The sequence below is a fragment of the Papilio machaon genome, chromosome 26 (genome assembly GCF_912999745.1).
Source record: "Papilio machaon chromosome 26, ilPapMach1.1, whole genome shotgun sequence".
NCBI lineage: Eukaryota > Metazoa > Arthropoda > Insecta > Lepidoptera > Papilionidae > Papilio > Papilio machaon.
The window spans coordinates 5,338,336-5,352,102 of NC_060011.1; the positions used below are offsets into that span (position 1 = coordinate 5,338,336).

Sequence of the window (13,767 nt, forward strand, 5' to 3'; positions counted from 1 at the left end):
TAATACACTATTATTATGGAAAAAAAATTTTTACTATTCAATTTTCTGAATTATTCTACTATGTAACAAATTTTTTCTTAATATGTACATTTATAAATAAATTAATCCAAAAGGAATTTAGACAAATCGACACATATCTACTGTAAAATTGAGAACCATAATATATAAATTTAAAACACACAACAGTCATTTTAAATTTAAATCTAAGCCTATTGAATTATATGTTCCTATCACCTAAAAATAACTATTTAACTAACACTTGCTTTACAATATTATAAATATTGAAGACAATATTAAAATTACCTACTATATTGTTAGTGTTATAATTATAAAAATACTAGCTGTCTCCTGCGATTCCGTCTGTGCGGAATTATAAAAAAAACTTGTCATTAAAGACTATATTCTACATCTGTGCTAAATTTAATCAAGATTTGTTCAGCCTTTCCGGAGATATCTTCAAACAAACATCCATCTAAATTTACACATTTATAATATTAGTAAAGATAACTGCAGCTAGTATTTATATAACTTTGGGTACTTTCATTACCTTAAATACTTTAGTTTTTATTTTTTTATTATTAAATTTAATTAATTGAAACAAACATACAGAATTTAATTTATATTATTGTAAGTTTATTAAAAACATCAACTATGACACCAATATTAAAATTAATATTTATTATATGACACATTTTCAATCGTATGTTTCTTGAGTTTATGTTTTTTAAGATATTTTGAATCTATAAATCCTTCACCACATATCGAGCAAACATACGGTCTCTCACCTGTATGTGTACGTAAATGTACAACTAAATTACCTTTCAACGCAAAGAATTTCATACAAACAGAACATCCAAACTTCTTCTCTCTCGTATGAGTCAATTGATGAGTCCGGAGATGTGTTTTAGTTTTAAACCTTAAAGGACATAATTGACAAGGGAACGGTCTTTCATTTGTATGTACACGTTCATGCATAGTCAGCATCGCTTGACTGGCACAACTTTTACCGCAGATATGACATTCAAATCTTTTAATATTTCTATTTCTCATAATTTTCTGAGTATCGGAGAACTCACTCTCAACTATATGAGTACTTTCAATATGTTGTTCTAATGCGGACTCTAATGAGAACATTTTCTTACACAACGAACAAGCATAACCTAGAACTTTGCCTAGATTCGTTGTGATTTCCTGTTTAACCGTCTTCATTAATTCCTCTTTGGCTTTTATCACTTTACTTTTACTGCATTCATCGAAATCACGATGTGTTGTTAATGCTTCTTTAGTTTTAAATGTCATATCGCATTGGTTACATGAAAATGCATTCAAATGATTTAAACGATGCGTTTGCATTGTTATCTTTTGGTGGAATCTTTTTAAACAGATATCACATTCAAATTCCCTTATATCATTATGTATCATCATGTGACGTTTCAGATTATGTTGGTTAGCAAATGTTTTGAAGCAAACATTGCAACGAGGTTTATTATTGTGAACATATTTAATATGTTGAGTTAATGAATTCCTTCTAATTAATTGTTTACAAAAAGGACAAGTAACTACTGGTCCTGTAACGTTATGTAACAACATATGACCTATCAATATCTCTGATGTTTCAAATCCTTTGCCGCATAAATTGCATAAATGTTCACCGGCTGGATTATGTTGGTGCTGATGTTGTTCATATTCATCCAGGTTCTGTAATTGTTCACCGCAATCACATACAAATGTACCATCTTCTTGTTGCATCACCGTTGTTATCTCGCTGTCATCAGCATATTCTATCACCAATTCGGAACCATCACATTTCAATATTTGGAACTGTGAGGAATCATCACCCTCGCATAATATCACCTCCTCCTGTGTTGTTACACCTTCATCATCTTCAATTGAAATGTACTGTTGTCCAGATAAATATTTGACATGTTCCTTTTTAACCATCAAAGTCCTTTCGTTACCCGAACTGGTTAATATTTTAATTAAATTGGAATTCTTTGATATTTGTCCCATGTTTTGTATTTCATTAGAATTATTTTCCATTTCAATTGCATCTTGAGACTGTGTTTGTATTAAATGAGGTAGTAATTGATTTTCATTTTCAGTTTCATCAACGTGCATATCTTCAAAGTTATTATCATTATCCTGACTTTCTTCATTCTCTAATATCGTTGCAGGAACTCTGTCAGATACTTTGGAGTTAGTTAGCAAAAAAGAATCGATGGAATCTTCGAAATGTGTATCTTGATTTTCATTTTGTTGTTCCTCTTCATTTACCTCTTCATTTTCTGGTTCGTTTATTTCTTCTATTTTAATATTACTTTCTGCTAATTCTTGATTTTCAATAGCTTTTTTCTTTTCATCATCAATTACTAGTACATAATAATAATCATCATCATCATCAACGTCAATGGGTTCAGATTTGATTATACCCTCTAGCTGTTTCATAGTTTCATTATCAACATCAACTGCACCTTTCTTCTTCTTATGTTTCTTATGACTTGTTGTTTGTTCTTCCTCTGCCTCCTTCAGCAAGTCCAGTTGATATCGTAACTCTTTATCCATTTTCAAACATTGTTTACGGAAATGATATGCAGAGTTTAAAATGGAGTAGCAATCCTCACAGAGCTTCTGTGGCAATCCATCGTCTTCTTTAACCTGAAATTGATTGAAAAATACCAATTAATAAAAAAAAAACAATGTGTTCATAATTAATTTAAAGGTTTTAATTTTAAATAGATTAGATAGACAATAATTATTGAACAATAACAACATAATTCACGTCTATAACCCAATGGGGTAGGCAGAGAGCACAAACTTCCATATAGTGCAGTACTGACACAGCTCTCTCGGTTTTTACACATTCTTACATTTACTAATATTATTTAGGTATAGTATTATCTAGTAATACTAGCTGTCGCCCGCGACTCCATCCGCGCGCAGTTGAAAAAAACTTAATAGGGGTATGAAAAATAGATGTTGGCCAATTCTCAGACCTACTGAATATGCTCACAAAATTTCATAAGAATCTGTCAAGCCGTTTCGGAGGAGTACGGGAACAAACATTGTGACACGAGAATTTTATATCTAGTAATATTATTTCATATTGATAACAACTAATATGCAATGTAAGTATAGCTAACCTAAATTATTTTACACTAAAATGTTGAAAATACCTATAAGTAATAAAATAATTAATTGCAATTTAATAAGATTTAGTGATGTGAAAGGATATAAAAAAGTAAAACAAATGTTTTGTAACAAATATCAACAATTACAATGCAATTTAAGTTATCACATTTTTGGTTAAAATGTTTTACACCACATTTTACTGAGGAAACACTAAAAACCAACATCATCAACCCAGCGTTGTCCCAATTTAGGGTTGGCAAAGTATGTACTTCTCCTCCACACATCTTAATCATCCGTCATATCTGAATCCACCCCCTTCTTATGCTTATCCTCTATCAAACAATCCATCCATACTGTTTTGGTCTACCTCTACCTTTGTAGTCATCCACATTCAATAAAAAATACAGACACAAACACTAAAATCCAACATTTTATGTTGTCTGTGTAGGAATTTGTATGTAAAATTGTGTGGAATATTTATATGAGAATTGTAAATAAGAAAGATCCATTTTAATTAAAATAACACCTTTAAAATATATATCAGAGAAATAGTTCTGTTTGTATCTGAATGAATTAAAAGTATGCTCTAGAAATGTGCTAGACATTTTATCTTTACAGATACTTGAAATCGGTATACAAATAAAATATGAAAATTGCTTACCTCTAGGGTTGTGACTTCTTGAAACTTGCTATTAACGTTTTGAGCGGAGTCTAACAGTGGTACACCGGAATCGGGAGATAGGCAGCAACGACACAAATTCGCCCAAGCCTCCATCTCATATCACTTTAAACATAATTAACCAATCTAATAAACCTGAAATATGCAATAATTGTTTAGTTGTACACATTGTTTTGACAGTTGTTTGTAAGTAATCAGAGAGTACAATAAAGTGGGTATCCAAAGAGAAAAATTATCTACGGACCTTGGCCATAAAGACGATCTATTCCAAATTATAGACAAGAGACAGAGAGAAGCAAATGGCGCCACGGCACGCGTTGCAACAAAACGGAAGTGCTATTTGGCGGGATGACAGTTGACTTGACATTGTCATGCTTGTGTTGTCATTATGGCAGCTCTGAATAATCGGAAATTAAATTCCGTTTTATGTATGTTTTTTCATCCTTATTTTATAAGAAATTTATTAATAGCAGATGTCATTTTCAAGACCAAGGTTTTATGTATTGATTATTGTAGTCGATAAAAACCAAACATTTGGAAAATCGATATCATTACTAAAACAAAATATAGCTAAATCGATATTACTATTCGATTTGACTTTTATTTTTTTAAGTCGCCCATTCTAATGTTAAAAAGCTAACAGCGCCCTCTTTTAAGCCTTAGTACATATCTTTATCCACAAATTCAAATGCCACATAGATATATAATATACCTGTAGATGGAGTGTTTGGAACACAAAAGTGAGGCGTGTTAGAAGGTCTCTGGCGACTTGTAGCAAGTTGTCTGTGTTGTTATTTTAGGTAAATCGTTTTGGGTTTTAATATGTTTTAGATTAATGTAATAATTATTTTAACAAATATTTTATTCATAATTCTTCGTTTATGTTACAATTGTTGAATTTTAGAACATATTTCATTACACCGGTGCATCACGCACACGTAATAACATGTCTAAAATCGTCTTAAGATTAAACGTTAAACTCGTATTGACACACTCCATCCAGTGTACATATATTTATGATTTGGTTCAAAATTTTCTCGAAACACGTGAGATCAGAGACAAATATTTTTGTACAAATAGTAACAGAAAATGTGTTCCAATATGTAAGAGAACTGTGTACAAAACTCGATTATGGCAAAATATAGAGCATTTAGCGGCAATGTTTGCCATTATATCGTAGTGGGGCCATTATGGCGGCGCAACAGCCTTCGTTATGAGGCTATTTAAATGCGTACTAAAGTACAGATAGCGCGGATATTTGTTATTGCGTTAAATTTTATGGAAACCAACATGTTACGGTAGCCTAGCTGAGTTGGGTCATTTAATAATAAAGTATCGTTTTTCCTTAATAAGACTAACATTTAAAGATGTTACTATCGTACTCAGAGTCGTTAAGTGGTCGATTAGAGTGCCTCTACGTTTAGTTTTAGTATTTAATTCTGCTCTAATCAATTGATTAAATGAAAAATTAAAGTCTCCATTTTTTCACAAATGTTAGGATAGTGAAAATGCTACGTAGGCTTTTAAATCGATCAGGAAATTACGCGTTCATTTCCTATTGGAATTTCGCAGTGCGTTGTTCAAAAAGTAGGACGAGGAGAGAATGTTCAATTTGTGCGACGTCAAAATTACTCTTTAGCAAGCACACCGAGCGTCACAACTACTAGTAGTAGGTATTGCTACTAGTAGGCGAACTCATCACATGAGGTTGGAATTTTTAAAAATAGAATGTTTCCAGCTTTAGTAGCGCCCTCGATGTTTACAACGCCATCTTTTATTTCTTTATCCCAGGGGAGGGGTTAATAGGTGTTATATATGTAAGCGCATAATCTATGCGCATTGACGTACGGCTGCTGCGTCTGCCGTCAGTTTGACAAGTACGCGAATAAACGAGTCTGCACTCAGCTAACGGTCGTGTCATTACTCCCTATATCTAACAGTGGCGACGAGGATTCGAAATACCTACATATGAAAATTAAAAATGGCAGTGTCGAATTTCGGTGTTTTATCGTGTTTCGATCATAATGTACATACGTGGAAGGTGTACAAAAGTCGCATAACGTTGTGGTTTATTGCGAACGATATAAATCACTTAAATGATGCGGCGGGAGTGAAGCGACGCGCTATACTGCTCAGTGCGCTCAGCGAGGGTACATACAAGCTGGCAACGGATTTGGCGTTGCCGAAAGAGCTGCAAGATTTACCCTATGAAGACATCCTGGCCCTCCTCGACGCGCATTTTACTCCGAGACACATCGGGTTCAGCGCGCGGCATAAGTTTTACACGGCGGTACAACAACCTGCAGAGTCGCACACACAATGGGCGGCGCGGCTGAGAGGGTTGACGGTGAATTGTGGCTTTAGCAACATGGAGGAAGCCGTAAGGGACCGCTTTGTAATGGGCATGCTGCCCGGCATCGAGAAAGAGGAAATATATGGCAAGGATCTGGCCAGCCTGCCTTTGTCCTTGGCGGTGGAGCTGGCTGAGAACATCAAATGCGCGCGGGCGAGTGTCGCCTGCGCAGCGGCCGCGAGCAGCGTCGGCGCCATCGCACCTACCGACGCTGCGGGTGATATCGGACAATACGGAAAGCAAAGTGTCAGTGTAATCAGTAGTAAAAGGACGAAGCGCCCCGCTTGTGGCAACGTTAATCATAAGAGTGCGGAATGTCATTGTTTTGATTCCAGTGGTAATAAGTGCAACCGAAAGGTTCATGTAAAAAGTGTGTGTAGCAAGGTTAACCTGTGTAAGGTGGAATCAGCCGAGACGGACGAGAGCGACGACGGTGAGTTGTATCATATCCGTTCTTTCACGGGGGAGCCCATGGTGGAGTATATTGAGTTGCATGGGGTTAGGTTAAAATTCGAAATCGACAGCGGCTCTGCCGTGACAGTTATTTCAGAACCCAGTTATAGACGCCATTATAGCAAGGTATCTCTGTGTCCATCGAAAAAGAAATTATTGGGTTACACAGGCGAAAAGATACATTGTTTAGGTGTTATGTCTCAGTCGCCGATATCGTATGGCGGGGTTACCCGCGCCATAGACGTGTACGTAGTACGCGGCGGAGGTCCCGCACTTCTCGGCAGGGATTTTATTTCGAAATTCAATCTGGAACTTGCACCGGTTAAATATTGTGGGTCACCTACTTCAATAGAACAACTTCAGGCTCAGTATTTCAAAACATTTTCCGACACTTTAGGAACTTTTAAAATGTATAAAATTAAGTTATTTTTGAAAGAAAATTCGCAACCGATTTTCTTTAAAGCCCGGCCTATAGCGTTCGCGCTTCGAGACAAAATTACCGAGGAGATTGATAGGTTAGTCGACTTAGGGGTGCTAAAACCGGTAGAACATTCTGACTACGCGTCTCCGATCGTGCCGGTCTTAAAGAAAAATGGTTCCGTTAGGATATGTGCCGACTATGCCGTGACGATAAACAAACAACTCGTCGTCGAGCAATACCCTCTGCCCACGGTTAACGAACTGTTTTCGAAGTTGCACGGCGGCGAACAGTTCACCAAGTTAGACTTGTCGAGCGCGTATAACCAACTATGTCTCGATGAGGAGTCACAGAAGTTGACGTGCATCAACACGCATCGGGGCCTTTATCAGTATACGCGTCTCGTTTTTGGGTTGTCCTCCGCGCCAGCTATTTTCCAGCGCGCCATGGAAACTGTATTGTCAGGGTTAGACGGAGTATTGTGTCTCCTCGACGACATACTCGTTACCGGTCGGAATAAGGAGGAGCATTTGAGTCGCCTAGGTGCCGTGTTACAGAGGCTCGAGGAAGCCGGCCTTACATTGCAGAAGGAAAAGTGTGAATTTTTTAAAGACGAGATCAGCTACCTGGGTTATGTGATCAACAAAAATGGTTTAAAGAAATCGCCGGAAAAGGTTAAGGCGATAATGGATGCACCTAGGCCGACTAACGTAAGTCAACTTCAGTCATTTTTAGGCCTAGCAAATTACTATCGAAATTTTGTACCGGGCGCGTCAACTATACTAAGTCCCTTGTACGAATTATTGAAAAAAAATAGTAAATGGAAATGGTGCAAGGTCCACTCAGACGCGTTTCTTTCCATAAAAAATAGTTTAGCATCGGATTCGGTACTAGCTCACTTCGATCAAAAGGCTAAACTTATTTTAACTGTGGATGCGTCCCCCACAGGCCTCGGCGCGATTTTATCGCAAGTAGGAGGGGACGGTGCCGAGCGGCCGGTCTCGTTTGCATCGCGCACGCTAACGCAGGCGGAGAAACGATACTCGCAGATTCAAAAAGAGGCAACGGCTATAATCTTCGGAGTGCGCCGCTTCCATCAATACTTATACGGTCGATCGGACCCTTTTGTTTTGCGAACCGATCATAAGCCTTTAATTAGCATATTTGGCCCGCATAAAGGCATTCCAGAAGTGTCTGCCAATAGGCTCCAACGATACGCATTATTTCTCAGCGCTTATAACTTCAATATAGAATATGTTCGCAGCGTTGATAACAGCGCGGATTATCTATCGCGCGCGAGCCTGGTGGGGGCGAGCGAGCGCGGCGCGGGGGCCGCGGAAGCAGGGGGCGCGTCGTGCGCAGACGCTGCCGCGGCGCTGTATGATAGGGCCGCGTATGTTTGTTTCGTGGTGGACGGAACGCTACCGATAACCGTCAGCGAGCTGCGACACGAAACATCTAAAGATGTGATATTGTGTCGTGTCGTTAATTACGTTTTAAACGGATGGCCAATTAAAATCGCTGATTTAAAATTAAAAATTTACTTTTTATGTCGTAATCAGCTGTCAGTAGAAAACGGCTGTTTAATGAGAGGACATAAAGTTGTAATTCCTGCGTCCTTACGTAACCGAGTGTTAAGTGAATTACATACGTCTCATTTGGGCATAGTAAAGACCAAGGCTGAAGCTAGGGCTAGGTTTTGGTTTCCGGGAATCGATGATGCAATAGAAAAATTTATAGGATCTTGTGAGGTGTGTAACAAGTTGAGGCCGTCACCGCCACGAGCTAAAATATCGCCGTGGAAATATCCGCCTCAACCATTCTACAGGGTGCACATTGACTTCCTAGGTCCACTGAATGGTCGTTCATACCTGGTGGTCGTAGATGCGTATACGAAGTGGGTTGAGGTATACGATACGAATACTAGTACAAGTTCCAATGCAGTAATCGAACGGTTATACGATTATTTCGCGCGTTATGGACTTCCTAAAACGGTCGTAAGCGACAACGGGACCTGCTTCGCTTCACAAGAATTTTCGAGCTTCTGTGCAAGTAACGGAATTACCCACCTAACGTCACCAGCTTACCATCCCGCTAGTAATGGCCAAGCGGAAAGTTTGGTTAAGGTGGTAAAGAAGGGGATTAAAAGTAGTGTTTTGAGTAGCCGGACAGCAAAAGAAAGTAAGCTACGATTGTTGAAATTTCTGTTTGATTATCGCAACTCAGTACACTCGACCACGGGCTTCTCCCCGGCTGAATTGGTGTACGGGCGGAAACTTAGGTCGCGATTGGATTTATTGAATCCCAGAACACCGCCGTCGTCGTTCGCCGGCCTCACTGATGCTGCAGAACGCAAACAGCGCTCGCAAATAGACGCACATAGGGGGAAAAACATAATTTATTTTTCTCCGGGTGACCAAGTGTTATACAAATTGGTTACGGGTAATAATCAAAAGTCTTCGTGGCTCAGAGGGACTGTAATTAAGAGACTCGGGAAGGTATTATATGTAATACAAGACAATACCTCTTTATGTAAAGTTAAAAAACATAAAAATCAGTTAATGTGTTTCAACGGGTATAATTCGTACACCTGGGATTGTGACGATATAGCAATCGGTAGTCCTGTAGGACAGACTTCCTCGCAACAGCCAGGTGTGGCACAGGACATTACAGTAGGGGCTCAGCTTCAGGGGGAGGGTGAAGAGGCATGTTCGCCTCCGGCCACGCCGCCACTGAACCACCCCAATGTCACACTGACCAGAGGGGTTAGGCGCCCTGTGTTGTTGGATGAGGAAAGTTTTAGTTAATAATGTTTTGTCAAATTATTGTTATTCCAACCATTTTAAGATTGTGATTTCCTATTTTATGTGTATGTATTATTTTGTATATGTGTTTAATATTGTATATTACATCCATCTAGGGGGGGAGGGATGTTATATATGTAAGCGCATAATCTATGCGCATTGACGTACGGCTGCTGCGTCTGCCGTCAGTTTGACAAGTACGCGAATAAACGAGTCTGCACTCAGCTAACGGTCGTGTCATTACTCCCTATATCTAACAATAGGGTTATGTGAGACATTCGCAGACTTGTGGCGTCCCTTTGTGTCCAGCGCCCTGGGCCACTACCCAACAGCGCTACTCTAACGATAGCCCTGTTAATAAACAGTAACTCTATAAATCTCTACCTGTGACAACATTCATTTCCTGTACATTTTATTTTAGATGGAACAATACAATACGTTTGTTTTTAATATCCGTCTCGGAAAGTATTATTTTTGCACTGAATTTTTGATAGCTTAGTTCAAATGCTGTACTGAAATATCCGTCCCGAGATCACATGGTTGGAAGTTATGTAACATCTCCCTGGCATTATCAAACTCACTTGGGTTCGGCGCGCAAGGTTTTATAAACCTTAAAGTTTTGACTTAATATTTGACGTAATTTCTTTTGTATCTTGTATACCAATACGTTCATATTATTACTGTTAATATTTTTTATTTTAAAGCAATAAAATATATTTATATACATTTAATGAAATGTTGGCACCAAAGTCCACTGTCTTTATTTTTTTTTGGTAATATTTATAACTAGCTGTCGCCCGCGACTCCGTCCGCGCGGATTTAAAAAAACGTATTAAGAAGCCTATGTGTTCTTCCAGACTATGTTCTAGAACTGTGCCAAATTTCATCAAGATCCATTGAGCTGTTAAGAAGATACCTTCAAACAAACATCCATCCATCTAAACATTCGCATTTATAATATTACTAAGATGTAAAATATTTTTCAAAAATATCTAAATTGTAATCTTATTTTAATATAACAATGAACAATCTAAACAATACGTGAAAGTTTTCAACACACATGAATTACTTTGGTAGCTTTCAATTTTCCTTTAATCCAAAAATTACAAGACTACAAAAGGAACAATATGGCTTTGTTACTTTCAAACGGTTACCAAATTAGATTAAATATTTTGTTTTACTTACTTACTTCAAAAAAAGGAGAACATTATTAATCTTACTTCTTACTAATATTATAAATGCGAATGTTTAGATGGATGGATGTTTGTTTGAAGATATCTTCTTAACGGCTCAACGGATCTTGATGAAATTTGGCACAGATGTAGAACATAATCTGGAACAACACATAGGCTACTTATTACGTTTTTTTTCATTTCGCGCGGACGGAGTCGCGGAAGACAGCTAGTCAGTTATATCACCGAAACTATTAAAGTTAGATTTTTTTCAATATGTCATTAGGTAACATTATAATTAAAATTTCGTTACGAGTACTTAAAATCTTTTCACCCTGAAAATATTAAATATTCTATTGCTACATTGTAACTTTAAAATCTAATCTATATACATAAAAGAAAGTGGTGTTAGTTACACTATTTATAACTCAAGAACGGCTGAATCGATTTGACTGAAAAATGGTGGGCAGGTAGCTTAGAACCAGGAAACGGACATAGGATAATTTTTACCCCGTTTTCTATTTTTTATTCCGCGCGGACGGAGTCGCTGGTAAAAGCTAGTTACAAATAAAAATGTTAAAATAAATGAATTATTTCCTTAATTAAAGTTACAAATAAGACATTTAAGTAAGAGGTAATATATCTCTAAATTTCATTTCCGTTACCCTGCAAGCTATTAACGTCGTTTTCAAATTGAAACGGATCTTTGCCGGATATCTCCGGGAAATTCTATTTGATGTATGGATAAATTTTATAAGACACCATTTAATGAAGAATATGTTACATACATATTATTACTAGCTGTCGTCCACGACTTCGTCCGCGAGGAATTAAACAAAAACTTTATAAATAGCCTATGTGTTCTTCCAGTTTATATTCTACATCTATACCAAATTTCATCAAGATCCATTGAGCCGTTCCGGAGGTACCTTCAAACAAACATCCATCCATCCATATAAACATTCGCATTTATAATGTAAGTATGTAAAATTATATCAAACTAGCTGTCACCCGCGACTCCCTTGGCGCGGAATTTAAAAAATCTTATTTAGAAGCCTATGTGTTCTTCCAGACTATTTTCTACATATGTGCCAAATTAAATCAAGATTCGTTGAGCCGTTCCGGAGATACCTTCAAACGTCCATCCATCTAAACTTTCGCATTTATAATATTAGTAAGATAGTGTGTTGAATATGTTCTATGTATTTGTCTGGTGGGTTTATTGTACTCTAATGTGCCCTTCGTATACAAGGCACCATACATTTTCGAAACCCAGCGATTACAGTCATTAACTGACATACGCAATACAATGTAATAGAGGTCTAATGTGAGATTCGCTACATAATTCAAGATGGCGAATCAAATCTACACATGACATGTAGTCATTATGCCTGTGCTGACCGAATAGAACACTTGCGTCAATTCAACGTTGTGTGTACGAAGGGCTTTAGATCAAGTCATCTTAAAATGTGAAAATTAATATTGTATGGTTGCATCGCTAGAATCGGGATGCTCGCGTTCCGTGAAGGTTGTCGACGCGCTATGTGTACAAATCTCTGACATCGTAATGCGTGAGTCGCCTAGCGATTAAATTGCCTCGTGGACGAAGGGCCTAAGTCGTCATTTTTGGCATATTTTTTTGGAGTGTTTAACGGATATAACAAGCTTTATATAACAAAGGATCAGTACAAATTACGTTTAAAATATGCTTTTTTTTATAAGAGAAGGGGGCAAACTATAATTAGCCGTAGAGTTTCAAAAAAATTTTGTAACTAAATAATACTAAAACAGAACAGAAAATGTAAAAAAAAAAAACATCTATTTTTCCTGCATATTAAAAACGAATAAATGTATACTGTTCAAACTCATATTTAAATGCCACCAAACGTTATGTGAGGACACGTCCGAAAAAAAAATGTGTTCAGTATAACAACGCAACGTTTAAAATATACTGTGAACGTGACAAAGGTTGAAGAGTGTTAATTTTATTACACGTTAAATTTAACAAGCGTTGCGTGATAGACGGGTTTATAGTCAGTTTCCATTGTCGCGAAACTCGAACAAAACTTGTGAAAAAACAAAAGATATACGACAAGAGGACTAGAAATGGGCTGTAATTCTTAAACATAAAATTGCAAGTAGAGACTTATTAATATTATAAATGCGAATGTTTAGATGGATGGATGTTTGTTTGAAGGTACCAACTGAACGGATCAACAGATCTTGATGAAATTTAGCATAGATGTAGAACATAGTCTGGAAGAACACATAGGCTACTTATTAAGTTTTTATTAATTCCGCGCGGACAGAGTCGCGGGCGACAGCTAGTAATTAATATAAATGAAATTTAATGTAAGATTTTTATAATGTTATTTATTGTTCAACTATTTTAGGGTTAATTGAAAATCCGACGCAGCATATATCGAATGAACACCTTTTCCATTAAATAAATGAATGTCTTTCTTTCTTTCTTCCTAAACACACATCTAACTAATCTATTTCAAATAAAGATTTAGAAATTCCTTCCACAAATTAATTCAGGTCCATAGAAATTTACACTTCAATTAATATAATTGACGTTAAATTGTCGAATAATCCAAAATCCGGATTTAAATTGTATAATGACACTCCGTTAAGTTTTAATTGTTAACCTGAGCTCTTAGTGGGGTTTTATTGTCACAAGGGTCGACTCAGACATCTCATTAATTCTCGGTCTTACTCCTACAAATTACAATTAATTATAGTAAATCATCTTAGTC

The 13,767-nt window shown here is 37.0% G+C and overlaps 1 protein-coding gene across 1 annotated transcript; it reads right to left on the minus strand.

Moving 5' to 3' along the window:
• Positions 1-669: 669 nt before the first annotated feature.
• Positions 670-4,147, minus strand: LOC106721201 (zinc finger protein 2 homolog). Its single transcript, XM_014516094.2, has 3 exons — positions 4,053-4,147; positions 3,791-3,943; positions 670-2,655 (listed from the first exon to the last, which is right to left on the minus strand). The coding sequence occupies exons 2-3, from the start codon at positions 3,902-3,904 to the stop codon at positions 670-672; spliced, it is 2,100 nt and encodes a 699-aa protein (XP_014371580.2). The 5' UTR covers positions 3,905-3,943; positions 4,053-4,147.
• Between the last annotated feature and the right edge of the window lie 9,620 nt (positions 4,148-13,767).

Bases quoted from the DNA above. Each gene is read 5' to 3' on its own strand.
- LOC106721201 (XM_014516094.2), bottom strand. From the start codon at position 3,904: ATGGAGGCTTGGGCGAATTTGTGTCGTTGCTGCCTATCTCCCGATTCC. The intron at 2,656-3,790 runs GTAAGCAATTTT...AATCAATTTCAG, and splicing joins AAGAAGTCACAACCCTAGAG to GTTAAAGAAGACGATGGATT.